General features: G+C 42.4%; 1 protein-coding gene across 3 annotated transcripts in view; it reads right to left on the reverse strand.

Moving 5' to 3' along the window:
- AIG1 (androgen induced 1) overlaps window positions 1-15,266 on the reverse strand; it is a 317,798-nt gene that overhangs the window by 175,855 nt on the left and 126,677 nt on the right. For all 3 annotated transcript variants that reach the window (XR_008891379.1, XM_056566741.1, XR_008891380.1), the window contains one exon: window positions 3,523-3,624. Coding sequence is in view for 1 of the 3 variants with exons in the window: in XM_056566741.1 (XP_056422716.1) it covers window positions 3,523-3,624 (102 nt within the window). In the remaining 2 variants the exon portion in view is untranslated. Of the gene's footprint in view, window positions 1-3,522; window positions 3,625-15,266 lie in introns of those variants that run through there.

The raw sequence follows: 15,266 nt of genomic DNA on the forward strand, positions 1-15,266 counted from the left end.
AGAGTCTGTTCCATGTTGGGGATAGTAGCAATGTTGGTTAGGTTAAGTTTCCACTTGTTTTTTTTCTGGCAGTTTTTGGATATCTGCCACTGCAGTTTTTGAGCCAAAGCCAGAAATGTATTCAAAAGGAATAGGACATATAAAGGAAGGACTTGCACTTCCATTATGGATCCACTTCAGACTTTGGCTCAAAAACTGCAGTGGCAGTTTTCCAAAAACTGCCAGAAAAAAAACCAAGTGGAAACTTAGCCTAAGAGTCTGTTCCATGTTGGGGGTAATAGAACAGAGTCTGAGGGATTGAGCACACCATGTCTCACTTCTAAATCCCGCTGCGATAATAAGCTATTAACCAGGGGAGCGGGTGGCATGCTCCGCTCCTCAGCAATGTACATTATGTCCCGTACTTTCAATTTCAAATCCCCCACCAGAGCCCTGAATGGCCGGCACCGAGTGGCAATTCAGGGCTCTCTGGAGGGTTGTTAAACTCATACTGTGCTGATCGTGATTCAGAGAGCCTGCAGGCTGGGGAATGCATCATTCCCTGGCAGACCATTGTAGTGAAAGAAGTGAGGAGGAGTGTTTTACATTGAGCCGGCCGGCCAGGGAACATGGCGCAAAGCCGCCCGCTTTGCCGGCAGAAGCCATCCCTCCTACTACTGCTCCCATCATGGGAGCAGTAGTAGGAGGGACGTCTCCTGCCGGGGAAGCAGGCGGCATTGCGCTGCATTTCCTGGCTGGCTGGCTCTCTGAATCACGATTCCCACAGTATGAGTTTAAAAATTCCACCGAGAGCCGTGAATGGCCACTTGGTGCCGGCCATTCAGGGCTCTGGTGGGGGCTCTGTTCCATGATGGGGGTAATTGTACACACACTTCTGTAGTCTCCCTAGTCACCTGCAGGCTCCCACAGGCAGGGGAACAACTACTCTCATCATGTAAACGTGTCTGTTCCATGATTGAAGTAATAGTACCCCCTGCGGGAGTCTGTCGGCGGCTGACTTTTTCACAGTTAAGGGATGAAAAACAGATGCAAAAGGATGCCATTAAATGGCATCCATTTGCATCAGTTTGCATCTTTTTTTTAGTATGGTCCGTTTAGCAGCAATGACTGGAGTGGAGACTAGCCAGAATGGCAGACAACGGCCGTGTGAACCTAGCTTTAGGGTAGAAACAAAAAAAATTGATCTGAGATTATAGGGCAAAATTTGCTACAGTATTATGGGTTTAATGCATTTTATATCAACTAAATGATTATTGATATACACCTTAAAATATGAACAAAAATTCGACAAAATAGTTAAAATAGTAACAAATAAATACGGTATGCCTGACTGAATAAGGGGAGCATATGTAAAATATCTATATACAGTACTGACATAAACTCATGCAAAAAAACAGCTGTGCCCGATATAATGCTTTCTGCGCTAAAGAATAGAATTTTTTTATAACTGACCTTGCTGTACCTTTCTGTATGATATGACTCATACCTGTTCTTTAGCAACTGCAAGCCACTGTGTGTACCTTTTGTCTCACACATCCTTTAGCAATGTAACTCTATTGCTTCCATCAAATGTTACACTATAATAATAAGTTCCCTGCCCCCAATAATTGTTGTGGGCCTTATGCACTAAAAAACTATTCAATTCAAAAGGTCAGTGTTACCCATAACGACCAATCAGATTGCAGCTTACAATTTTCCAAAGCAGGTTTGAAATATAAAAAAGTGATCAGATTGGTTGCAATAGGAAGCTGTTCTCATTTCATTATGTGGTAATGCTAGGAAGCTAAATACCCCTAATACAAATTAATGAAAAGTTGTCCGAACCGACTGGTTTTTGGGGGTTTGGCTGACTGTCTTATATGTATGAAGGCCTAAGACGAGGCGTGTAGGATTTCATTTGCCCAACCCTTTTGTTTTTGGGGAGATAAGCTGCTGCTAGAGCTGTTTGGCAGCCTACAACCCCCTCTTCCATTTAGAATACAAGTAAACATTGATGTGTATTCGCGTACTGGTTGAGACAGCTATTAAAGGTGTATAGGCACATATAATCGATTATTCTGCACCAGCACAAAACAATAGTCAGTCTTCATTGTGAAAACAAAGGTGGTCAAAACAACTTTGCTACCAAAAGGTAATGATTAATTTAGAAAATCAAGCTACTGAGAGAATTTTAAACAACTAAAGAATTTGCTTTTGGCTTACATACAAAAAAAGAAAGAAATGTGGGCACCACATTTTATGTAGAATTGGGTGCCATCCAAACAACACAAGAAAGAAATGTGAGCCAATAACAAAAAAAAGAGAGAGAACAGACGTGCACACCAAAAATATTACACAATCTATATTGTATCAAGTATCCAAAATGTTCTTTACTTTTTGATAAGGCAAAAAATAAACATTGAATTTCTAATTTGTATTTAATCCCAATGAAATTTGTAGCCCTCTTAAAGGGATTGTTAAGTAAAATGTATATTTTTCTATTGTCCCGAACCTGCCTAATAAATTAAACACTTTAACTTAGCTTTCTCTGCTTCCTCGTAGCTCTGGTATCCGGGGGGCCTCGTCTCCCACCAATTTCTGCAGACAGTCGTCTTCCCGAAGCCAGCCGGAGCTGAAACTGTGACATCATGGCTGCACGCAACCAATCACTGTCCACAGCAGTGCCCTGCCTTGGCCAGTGATTGGTGAGCAGCACTGTCAGTTCCTTCAGCTGTAGACACTACACACTGTCCACGGCTGGTGACTCTGCTTTCTCCCAACCTGCAGAGTACTTAAAGGAGCTACAAAATAGTGGAAGAAGGTGAGTAAAAGTGTTTGTTGTTTTATTAGGTAGACTGGGCAGCAGATCTGCAGCATGTAAACATATCAGAGAGGAGTTTAAAGGGGTACTTCCCCCCTGGACATCTTATCCCCCTCTTAGGGGATAAGATATCTGATCTCGGTGGCTCCAGGCTGCACCCTGGCATTCTGGAGTAATCAATCTGCCTGAAGCCAAAACAGTCCGGTTTTACCAATAGGAGCCAATCACAGCTTTCATTTTACCAGATCTCCTTAAGATATGAAAGCTGAGCTGTGATTGGTTGTTGGTAAAACCAGACAGTTTTGATTTCGGACGGACTGATAAATCTGGGCCATTGACCCAGATTTGTTAAACTGTCTAGTCCTTAGTGTAAAATTAGAAAAGATTTATTATGGCTAAGGTTTTTTTTTTTTTTTTTTTTCCATAAATCTGTTTAGACTAGATGGCTTAAATTATGAAATAATCTTGCATTAGATTTCTTGTGCATTTTCTGGCAAATGGTGTTGGATATCAAGCCATGCTTGTTTTGCAAAGGGCATGCCTCTTAATTTGAAAAAGTATCTAAAAAGTGCCTAAAACACACAAATCTGGATTTTTTTTTGTTGGGGGGGCCACAAATGATACCAATATTATGGTGCATTTTCAACAGTAAATATGCCCCAATGTATTTTCACACATGAAATTACAAACATGTACTTATACGAAATTCTAAAATGGCTTACCATTCCATGATTTAGCCAGGGTGGTATAAAATTATCCAGCAGCTTTGGGTATACTAGTTCCCGGTCATATAGGTAGAGAACCCAGAACATTGTGACCACAAACTGAAAAGAGAAGACAAACATACAAATTAATATTACCCAAATCCTGTATTCATGTGAATAAGAGAACCTGATTCTTTGCCATTAGTACAAGAAGGGTGCTTTTTTTTTTTTTTTAAAGGAAATCTGTCACCAGTGTCACCTGCACTAACCTGTCAGTACCGATATATTATACACTGATGACAACGGTACTTACCTTGTCCTGTTTCGTGGCAGGGATCTACAGTAATCTTGTCAGTTAGCTCCAGCTCCAGGCACCTGGCTTGGGGCACGGGCGGAGCTTAATGACATCAATGCTGCTGTTTTCTAGCAGCAGGACCCAGCAGGGAGCAGAAGAAGTGACATCACTAAGCTCCGCCCATGCCCCAAGCCGGGTGCCCGGAGCTGGAGCTAATGGACAGGATTACCGCAGATCCCTGCCACAGGAACGGGACAAGGAGAGTGCAGTTGTCATCAGTGTCACCTGCACTACCTGTCGGTATCGATATATTATATGAGTACAACAACAAAAAATGTCCACAAACATAATTAGTGTTGGACGTAGTAAAAACAATGCAAAAACTATGTACTTCTAAGTATACAAATACATGAATACAATAGTTTCAACATAAGATGGTCTTTTCTGGAACATTGTAACTTGAAACTAGACTCAACATACAATGCTACGGACAGTCCAGATCTGTGAAACGTGTCAATGGCTGGAAGAACTGACCAATCAGAATGTGCATTTTGCTGATAAAACCCCTGTATTACTGAAGCATATGCACTAACTGGCTGTCTGGTAGCGCCCCCTACAGTACAGGGTGGTACTACATGTTCTATACTACACTTTACCTGTTCCTTTGGACACCAGGTAAGGGCGGCTCCATTTAACTTTTTTAGGACATTGCATGTACTGTACAGGACCCTGAAGAAGCTCCTGTTCTCTACATAGCCAGTGATTACAGCTCCCAGCAGCTCTCTCTTACTTTTATATGTAAGGACTTGCTTTATCGTTATTAGTTATCTACTTACTTTTCTTTAATCCCCACTTTTTCCTATTTTTGGATGACATTTTGGTGGCTTCGGAACCAATTACCATAGAGTTATGGTCTCAACATACAATGGTCGTCCTGGAACCAATTAATATTGTAACTTGAGGGACCACTGTGTATATGTGTGCATATATATATTTAAATGGGCACTGTCATTGAAATAGTTTTTTTGCATATGATACAGCAGGTAAAATAAATACGATTTGTAATTTACTCCCTGTAAAAATAATTGTTTTTAGGTCACTTTCAATGGCTTATAAATCTGGCACTAGGGGTCTCCCTTCTGCTCCAGACCACATTCAGTCTGCTCAAAAGCAGAGACTTTGGTCTCCTGGCAGGAGAAGTGCTGTATGGCCATAGGCAGTGAATAGCACTCCCTCTACCTGTCTCAGCACTTCCTGAGTTTGGTCTCCTGACAGTCCCGCAGGAGACCAAAGTTTGTGCTTTTGAGCAGACGGAATGCGGTCTGGATCCAGAAGGGAGACCCCCTTGTGGCCAGATTTATAAGGCCATGAAAGTGACATAATAAGAATTTTTTTGTACAGGGAATAAATTACAAATCTTATTTTACCTGCGGTATCATATGCAAACAATAATTTTAATGACAGTGCCCATATAATGTAAAGCCAGAAGTCTCCCCAGAAGGAAAGAGGATAGCACTTTTTTTTTATTGAAAATAACTTTATTGGCAATCAATTGTCAATCACCTATACAATAAATAATACATTCACTATACATAGCATGACAGCACAAAATACAGCACAGGTTTCCTACGTTACATATCATATCACATGCTACGCTAACACTCCTGCATGCATTTTAAAAATGTTTTAAAAAACAACAGTATGTACAATATTCAACAACAAAGCATAAGGGACCGCAACAGGGGAAGGGGGTTGGGAAAACAAGGGATAGGGAGGGGAGATCACAGGCCCGAAGCTTTATTGAAAGATAAATGTTACACAAGGGAGAGGGGGAAGGAAAGGGGGTGTTAATCATTTTCCTGCTCAATGGCCCATATTTATCAAAGAATTTCTACGGTAGAGCTATTTTCCCACGTTTATTTGGGTGTTGGGTTTGACTAGCGTGCATCTTATTTATCAAGAAGGTGCAGCAGGATGATGAATTTTGTGCAGCTCTGCTGTGGTGGGAAAAGCTCTACCACATAAATTTTTTTCTAGACTTTTTCTTGTGAGGAAGGGATGTAGACACTTTCTCAGGTCCTGAATTTGGAAGGTTAGGTGTTTTTACTTACTTTCACAGAGCTGCCGGGACATTTTTACTTGCATTTTAGACACTACAATCAAATTTGATTGCGGTGTCTAAGGGGTTATAAAGCCGGGCATCACCATGATCGGTGATATCTGGCATTATAGATGGGTCCTGTTGGCAGACAGCCACCAAGACCACCCAGCTATGACCTGCGCTCAGCTCCTGAGCGTGTGTCAGAGAAGGGGAGTGGGACGCTGTCGTCCACAAGAGGTTAAAGGTTAAATTGTGGAAGGTAGAAATTATTCTCACGCCTACTGGTAGGTAGTGTAGCTTTGCGCCTAAAAAAGTATCTTTGTGCACAAAATAGCAACTTTTGACAAAAGTCGCAAATGATAAATGCGTGACCACTGCATGGTCAAAAAGAAAAAGTTCTACCGGTAGGCAAAAAGAGTAAAACTGTCTATATCAAAAGACGCATAAAAAGTCGCTAAATATGCTGCTTGCGTCTTAACTGCGCCTGGACCTAGACAAAAAAAATGTTCTAAAAGCAATGATAAATCTCCCCCTATGTGTGAATTGGGCAAATTCTATCACTTTACTTAGATAAGACTCAGAGCACAGCAAGTGCAGTACTGAGACTCCACCCCCTCTGTCTTTGCAATGTCAGAGATGTCATGGAAACATAGGCTTTAATATAAGAGCCATACCAAAGTGGTAATAGGAACCAAGAAGGCAGACAACCCACACAGGCTATTTCAACTAAAACAGGTATACTTACAAAAGAGCCTGCACTTTATCACTTAACAATAGCCTACGCTGCACTATTTAAGCTTTAAAATATCCCAGAGTGCTTCTTTAAAATAAGAGCATGGCTTTTTTAATAACAGAGCTAAGAGGTATTGGTATAAAGCTTGTCCATATTGAGGCATTGAAATGCAGGAAAGCCCTTGGGGACAGTTTTCCTGCATTCCCTTGACATGACCATATTACATTTTTGGTGCTAAATATGCAGCTCGCACACAGAGCTGAAATACAACTGTGTGAAAGAAGCCGCAGGAGGCTGGGTTGTGCTGATAGGTGAGGTGTAACAAATGTTGTGTGAACTTTACGTTAATCATCTAGGAAATGACTTAAATTCAGAAATATACCTTGTGTTCATGACAACTGGCACAAAATATAATCCGTGATTATTGGTGAACTACGGATATAGAAGAATAATCTGAAACTATAGCATCATTATTTGCATAAAGAAAATTGGGATACTTTTTTATCTGGCACAAAAATTCTATTTGACACATAAACACAGTAAAAATGTACCTGTAGAAGCCTTAGAATAAATCATCTTATTTAGAGTGCTCATTTGTCAGCTGACCACTGGTCCTACTACACAGGGAGAAGTCTGTCTGTTCAGCCAATAAGGGTACATATACATGATAGCAAAAAATATGCAGCAGATCTTGTATGTGTGAACTTAGGGCGTATTCACTTACAGTATCCTGTGCATATTTGATGAGCAGGATTTGAAGCTGCAGATTTTATACTGCAGACATTAATGTAAACTATATGATTGAACACAGCAATAAATCTTGCACATAAAATATCCGCAAGATACTGTACATGTGAACAGACCATTAGGGTGTATTCACACATACATTTACTTCGCTCCTAGACATCTTATAACATGTCTGATCGAGTGGGTTCTGCCACTGGGACCCCCACAATCTCCCTGCAGCACCTGGTGTTCGTTTAGAATGCCGGCTGCAGCACTGGAGGCTTATGGCGTCGCGGTCACGCCCCCTCGTGACATCACGTCACGCCCTCTCAATGCAAGTCTATGGGAAGGGCCGTGACGACAGCGCCCCCTTGCTAATCATCAAACACGGAGTAAAGTTCGCTCTGTGCACCGGATGACTGTGTTGCCACAGCAGGGATCGTGGGGGGACCCAATGCCGGGACCCCCGAGAGCAGACATCTCATCTCCTATCCTTTGAGTGGAGTACCCGTTTAATGCTGCTGAGTTTAATGTAACCTAAATTATTTAACACAGCTTCAAATCCTGTGCAGGATACTGTACTTGTGAATACACCCTTAGGGCTCGTTCACATGGGCAGATCCATAGCGTATCTTACACTGCGGAACCGCCGACGATGGACCCCTACAGTGTGTCTTGGATGTGCCTGCTCGGAGCAGCAATCCACTGCGATGTGCGAGTATAGTTGCACAAATCACGGCTGCTCTTGGCCTAGCTCCGGGAGAAGGGGGAGCGGCCGCGATGTCTGCGAGTACACCACGTATGTCCACCGCGCTGTGACTCGCACATCGCAGCAGTGTGTCTGCTCGTAGTAGCTGATTGCCGCTCCGAGCAGGCACATCTGAGACACACTGTAGGGGTCCATCGTTGGCGGATCCGCAGGGCAAAATACGCTGTGGATCCGCCCGTGTGAACGAGCCCTTAAGAAGGATTACAGAATGGGAAATTATAGTGTAGTAGCAAAATATAAAATAAAGGAAAAGATACAAAAGTGCTGAGGGCTGGAAAACAATAAATCACTTACAGTGCAGTGCAGATATCCTGAGGTTAGTGATAAAAGCATAAACTCCCCTTACCCCCTAAGGACACAGCCCATTTTTCCCTTAGGACACAGCCCTTTCCTCCTCGCCTTTTAAGAGACATAGGGGAAGATTTATCAAAACCTGTCTAGAGGAAAAGTTGCTTAGTTGCCCATAGCAACCAATCAGATCGCTTCTTTCATTTTTCACAGGCCTTGTTAAAAAGGAAAGAAGCAATCTGATTGGTTGCTATGGGCAACTCAGCAACTTTCCTGGACAGGTTTTGATAATTCTCCCCCATAATTCTTATTTTTCCATCTACAGATTAATATGAGGGGTTGTTTTTTTGTGCAATCAATTGAACTTTGTAATTATACCTAAACTGAACTTTGTAATGATACTTAAAAAATCACCATAAAATGTAAGATTCAATCAAAAAAGTATATTTTGTATGGGGAAAATGAAAATAAAAACACAATTTTTGGAGTGTTTCCTTTTTAGGGAGTGCACTTTATGGTAAAATGTTATATGTTACAGCTCTAGGACAATAAGATTAAAAAAAAGTTTTCAAACAAAATAAGTATGTTTAAAATTGATTTAATACTTTTAATAGTGATGCACAGAAATCTCGTCCGCTGAAAACTATCGGCAGAAAATGCCCCTTTTGACATTTTCGGCTGAGTGAATTTTCCTCCAATACTTGGGGGGGCTTTACCCCTTCCCGACCTATGACATACATGTACGTCATGGGTCAGGTGAGGACATGACGCGGGCCCGCGGGTCAGGTCCAGGAGACAGGTCCAGGACTATCAGCAGCAGACATCTGTCTGTAATGACGGACATAGGAGATTGCTCAGATGTCCGTCATCAACCATACCCGTCAGCCCCTAATTCTTGTAGCTCGGGGCCGGCGCAAATAGACAACATGCGGCGATCACCGCGGCCGGCTATTAACCTTTTAGATCGCTGATGTCTGGTGGTTCAGTGGGGTGAATTGCCCCCCCCCCCCCCCCCCCCCGCAGCGCCATTTTCAGGGTCTGGAACTGCTGTAGAGGTAGCCGGAGGGCTTACCTCTGCATCATTGGTGTCTGTGGCTCTTCATTTGATTGAGCACAGATCACCAAATGAGCACAGATCACACAGATCAATGGAGTTCTATGGAACTCCATTGATCTGTATAAGAAATCAAAGGGGACTAATAAAGTGTGGAAGATAAAAATTTTAAGTAAATAAAAAAAAAACACCCATTAACCCCTTTCATATTAAAAGTTTAAATCCCCCTCCTTTTTCCCCATTTTCCACGTAAAAAATATGAAAAAATTATAAAAATAAACATATTTGGTATCGCCAAATTATTATGTTTCTGATCCTGCACTGTGAACAGCGTAAACGCAAAAAAATTTCAAACGCTAAATTTGCTGATTTTGTCACATCACATCACAAAAAAAGGTAATAAAATGTAACAAAAACTATATTTAAAAAAGGGGCGGGGCAATGGATTTTCGGTCAAGCACAGCCTAAATTTTCTGTTGTGGCCCGAAATTTCCCTTTCGGTGCATCCCTACTTTTTACATACGTATTATTTTACGCTTATATGACTTTTGAATCACTTTTTATACGATATTCTTCTAAGATGTGATGAGACCAAAAAGGAGCAATGTCAGATTTTATTTTTTCTTATGTTTACGCTGTTTACCAAAGGTGATCATATTCATGTTTTAACAGTCCGGACATTTCTGCATATGGCAATACCAAATGTGTGTGGGGGAGGGGGGGAGGTTTATTAGAAAAATGGAAACAGGTGGTGATTTTATTTTTATTAGGGGAGAAGCTATGTGTGTTTTAACCCCTTAAGGACGCAGCTCATTTTCACCTTAACCCCTTTAAGGACAAGGGTTTTTTCCGTTTTTGCACTTTCATTTTTTCCTCCTTATCTTTAACCTTTTAAGGACCACGGGTTTTTCCATTTTTTGCCCTCGTTGTTTCTTCCTCACATTTTAAAATTCATAACCCTTTCAATTTTGCACCTAAAAATTCATATGATGGCTTATTTTTTGCAACACCAATTCTACTTTGCAGTGACATTAGTCATTTTACCCAAAAATCTACGGCGAAACGGAAAAAAAAAATCATTGTGCGACGAAATTGAAGAAAAAATGCCATTTTGTAAATTTTGCGTGCTTCCGTTTCTACGCAGTACATTTTTAAGGAAAAATTACACCTTATCTTTATTCCGTAGGTCCATATGATTACAATGATACCCTACTTATATAAAAGTTTGATTTTGTCGTACTTCTGGAAAAAATCATAACTACATGCAGGATAATTTATACATTTAAAATTGTCATCTTCTGACCCCTATAAGTTTAAAATTTTTCCGCATATGGGGCGGTATGAAGGCTAATTTTTGCAGCTGCAGTTTTTATCGGCACCATTTTTGTATTGATCTGACTTTTTGATGGCTTTTTATTCATTTTTTTGCGCATACGCCATTGACCGTGTGGCTTAATTAATGATATATTTTTATAGTTTGGACATTTATGCACGCGGCGATACCACATATGTTTCTATTTATTTTTATTTACAAGTTGTTTTTTGTTTTTTAATGGGGAAAGGGGGTGATTTGGACTTTTATTAGGGAAAGGGTTAAATCACATTTATTTTTATTTTATTTTTGTTTTGCAGTGTTATAGCTCCCATAGAGGGCTATAACACTACACACACTGATCTTGTTATCGGCGGTCTCAGGCTTGGAGCAATCAATTGCCGAACGTACACGACGGAGCAAGGTAAGAGGACCTCCACTCGTGTCCTAGCTGATCGGGACACCGCATTTTCACTGCGGTGGTCCCGATCAGCCCCACTGAGCAGCCGGGAAGCTTTTACTTTCGTTTTAGACGCAGAGTTCAACTCCGAACGCCGTGTCTAAAGGGTTAATAGCGGGCGGCACCGCGATCGCTGCTGCGCGCTATTAGCCCCGGGTCCTGGCTTCAGTTACATGGTGGGAGCCGGCCAAGGACGTAAATATACGTCCTTGGTCGTTAAGGGGTTAAAAAATCATTCAGTTTTGCACCTAAAAATCCATGTTGCTTATTTCTTGCGCCACCAATTCTACTTTTTGATCAAAACATGTCCCCCCATCCACCACACGGAGGTGGCCTCATTTCGGATGGGACCCTAACACACATTATGAGTCTAACACTCATTTCACTCACCTCTGCTGGGCATATAGCCTCTGACTGGGTGACATGCTGGATCCATTATCAATTTAAAGGGGTACTCCGTTTCTCTTGCTTTCGGAGCTCCGCTCCCCAGCGTCCAAAAGTTATTATTCCGAATGATATGTGTGCGGGCTTCCATGTTCAGGGCCGCCCCTCGTGACGTCGTGAACACGGAAGCCCGCACACACATCGTTCAGAACAATAACTTCCGGGCACTGGGGAGCGGAGCTCCGAAAGCAAGGGAATGGAGTACCCCTTTAAAATACCTCCTGTGAAAAAGGGGAGGGGTGCACGGCTACAGAGGGTGCTATTCCCCCTAAGTTGCACAAACAAACAAAAAGAAAAATAGCCAGCACAACTACCTAATACACAGGTGGACGCTGCTGTGGCAAATACAGAGTATACAAAAAAAAAGATTGCAGCAGCACACTTGGTCAAAAAATGGAGGCCACCTCCGGTGGATGGGGGGACACGTTTTGATCAAAAAATACGCTAAGAGCCTCCATTTTTTGATCAAGTGTGCTGCGCTTCCACTAGCCGATACCGGTATGTATTTTCTTCTTTTGAATATTAATTTTAAAGAAAACTGTCAGTATACTTCCCCGCACTAACCAGAGGTAGCAAGGGGGGACACTTATTAATTAATATGCTGCCTACCATGGCCGGATCCACCCCGCCATTTGCCCGTTAGCTTCATTTTTCTGGATATGCAAATGAGCTGCTAACTGGCACGGGCGGGGTTACAAGGTTCCTTCTGGCACTCTGACGTCCGTACCGCTCATCCGCAGCGCTGCTAGGCTTATGAATATTCATTCCTTCCCTCCTCAGTGTAGTCCAGTACAGAGATTGAAGGGGAGGAACAGTCGGAGGGAGGAAATTAATATTTATAAGCCGGGTGGCGCTGCGGATGAGCGGCGCTAATGTCAGAGTGCCAGAGAGCCCGGTGTACCAGTTAGCAGCCCATTTTCATTTCCAGAAGAATGAAGATAACGGGTGAACGGCGGTGCAGATCCGGGCATGGTAGGCAGCATATTGATCAGCGTCCCCCACACTACCAGCCAGTGCCTCTGGTTAGAGCGGGGGGAGTTTACTGACAGTTTTCCTTTAACAATGGTAGCGAATATCAGGTGATGGGCAAGATTTTACAGTCAGGGGTGTTTGCGTTGAGGAGCGTGTATGCCTAATACACACTTCCCCACCCAATACCTGATATGCACTCACATTATTAAAATTAAGTTCAAAGTTCAAGTCCATCTAAGTCCCTGAATTTACAAACTATAAACCTACATAAAAAAAGTGTATCAAGAACTGTGAAAAGGTGAGTATTTAGGGCACCCTAAACTATTTGAACGACATCAGAGGGCTTCAAAGTTCAGAAGCAATTTTCAAATTTTTCACAAAATTTTCAAAATCAGAATTTTTCAGGGACCAGTTCAGTTTTGAAGTGGATTTGAAGGGCTTTCATATTAGAAATACCCCATAAATGACCCCATTATAACTGCACCCCTCAAAGTATACAAAACGATATTCAGAATGTTTGTTAACCCTTTAGATGTTTCACAGGAATAGCAGCAAAGTGAAGGAGAACATTCTAAATATCAATTTTTTACACTCGCATGTTCTTATAGACCCAGTTTTTGAATTTTTACAAGGGGTAAAAGGAGAAAATGCCCCCCAAAATGTGTAACCAAATTTCTCTTGAGTAAGGAAGTATCTCATATGTGGATGTAAAGTGTTCTGCAGGCGCAGTAGAGGACTCAGAAGGGAAGGAGCGACAATTTTTTGGAGAGTGAATTTTGCTGAAATGGTTTTTGGGGGGCATGACGTATTTAGGAAGCCCCTATGGTGCCAAAACAGCCACACAAAAAAAAAATATAAAAAAAAAAACACCTGGCAAACTATTTTGGAAACTACACCCCTCAAGGAACATAACAAGGGGTACAATGAGCCTTAACACCCCACAGGTGTTTGACGACTTTTCGTTAAAGTCGGATATGTAAATCAAAAAACCTTTTTTCACAAAAATGCAGTTTTTTCCCCCAAATGTACTATTTTTACAAGAGGGAAAATGCCTCCCAAAATGTGTAACCACATTTCTTCTGAAAGTAGAAAAAAGTGGTCCCTATATAGGATTGAGGTGCCTTATTAAAATGTAACTTTTAATAGTTAATCGCTTAAAAATATTATCTGTATCAAATAATAGTGCTCAAATAGTGCAACCAAACAAAAAGAGAAAAAAAGCGAATCAACGCTAGAGAGCTAGTTGGCTAGCGTATGGCGCTCATATATCAGCCTCGTGTCACGATAAAGGCTGTAACAATTAGTACTTGTCAACATGCCACCATATCAAAACTGATACTATAAGAACAGAATAACTGCATTTTAAATATACTGTTTTAGAGTCCCTTGTCCCAACGCGTTTCCATGGGTGGAACTGGTAAGTAACTTTGTTCCCACAACTTCATCAGGGGACTAGAAATCAACTTCATATAATATATGTATCCAAATAGTAATATGGAGAACAGATACATTGTACTCCAAATAGTATACAAGAATATGGTGTATCACTGCCTGTGTCTCTCTAATAGCTTAAAGCGATCAGTAATCCACCATTCGTTCCCCTCAGGGTCCTGGGCGCAACGATTATGTGTGGATACTGGGCTAGCTTGAGAGACCACCGGGTGAGTTTGTTGATAGAGATGCACGCAAAAAACGCTGCAATGGCAGCGAGTGCCGGAGCGGTGTCCAGAGCTGGTGCGTGTATGGTGAACACGCCGGAGTATGGAAATACCCCATGTGTGGATGTTAAAGGGGTACTCTGGCGCTAAGACATGTTATCCCCTATTCAAAGGATTGGGGATAAGATGCCTGATCGCGGGGGTCCCGCCGCTGGTAACCCCCGTGATCTTTCACGCAGCATCCTGTTACCATCAGCCCCCGGAGCATGTTCGCTCCGCGTCTGATGACTGCCGATCACTGGGCGGGAGTATTGACGTCACGGCTCTGTCCTGTGTGACGTCACGCTCCACCCCCTCAATGCAAGCCTATGGGAGGGGGCGTGATAGCTGTGCTGCGTGAAAAATCACGGGGGTCCCCAGCGGCGGGACACCAGCAATCAGACATCTTATCCCCTATCCTTTGGATAGGGGGTGTGAAGTCTTAGCGCCAGAGTACCCTTTTAGTGCTCTGCAGGTGAACTACAATGCTCAGAAGAGAAGGAGCTTTTGGAGAGAGAATTTGAATGGAATGTAATTCTAGGGGCCATGTGCGTTTACAAAGCCTCCATGCTACCAGAACAGTGGACCCCCCCACAACATGCAACCCCATTTTGGAAACTACACCCCTCACGAAATGTAATAAGGGGTGCAATGAGCATTTACACCCCTCTGGCGTTTGACAAATAATACAAGAAGACAGGGGGAGAATGAGGACGTACACAGCTCCTCCCTCCCCCACACACAGCCTCTCCCTTCCCCCTGCTCTGTCTACACAGGACCTCATTTATCAAGGGGAGGTTTCAAGTATTCACGGGGGAAATACAGAGCGGGGAGAGGACGTGTGTGAGGAGACTGCACGGGCTGGGGATTACACCTCACACCGGCTCAGGTGAGGAGGCCGAGCATGCAGG

The sequence above is a fragment of the Hyla sarda genome, chromosome 3 (genome assembly GCF_029499605.1).
Source record: "Hyla sarda isolate aHylSar1 chromosome 3, aHylSar1.hap1, whole genome shotgun sequence".
NCBI classification, from domain to species: Eukaryota; Metazoa; Chordata; class Amphibia; order Anura; family Hylidae; genus Hyla; species Hyla sarda.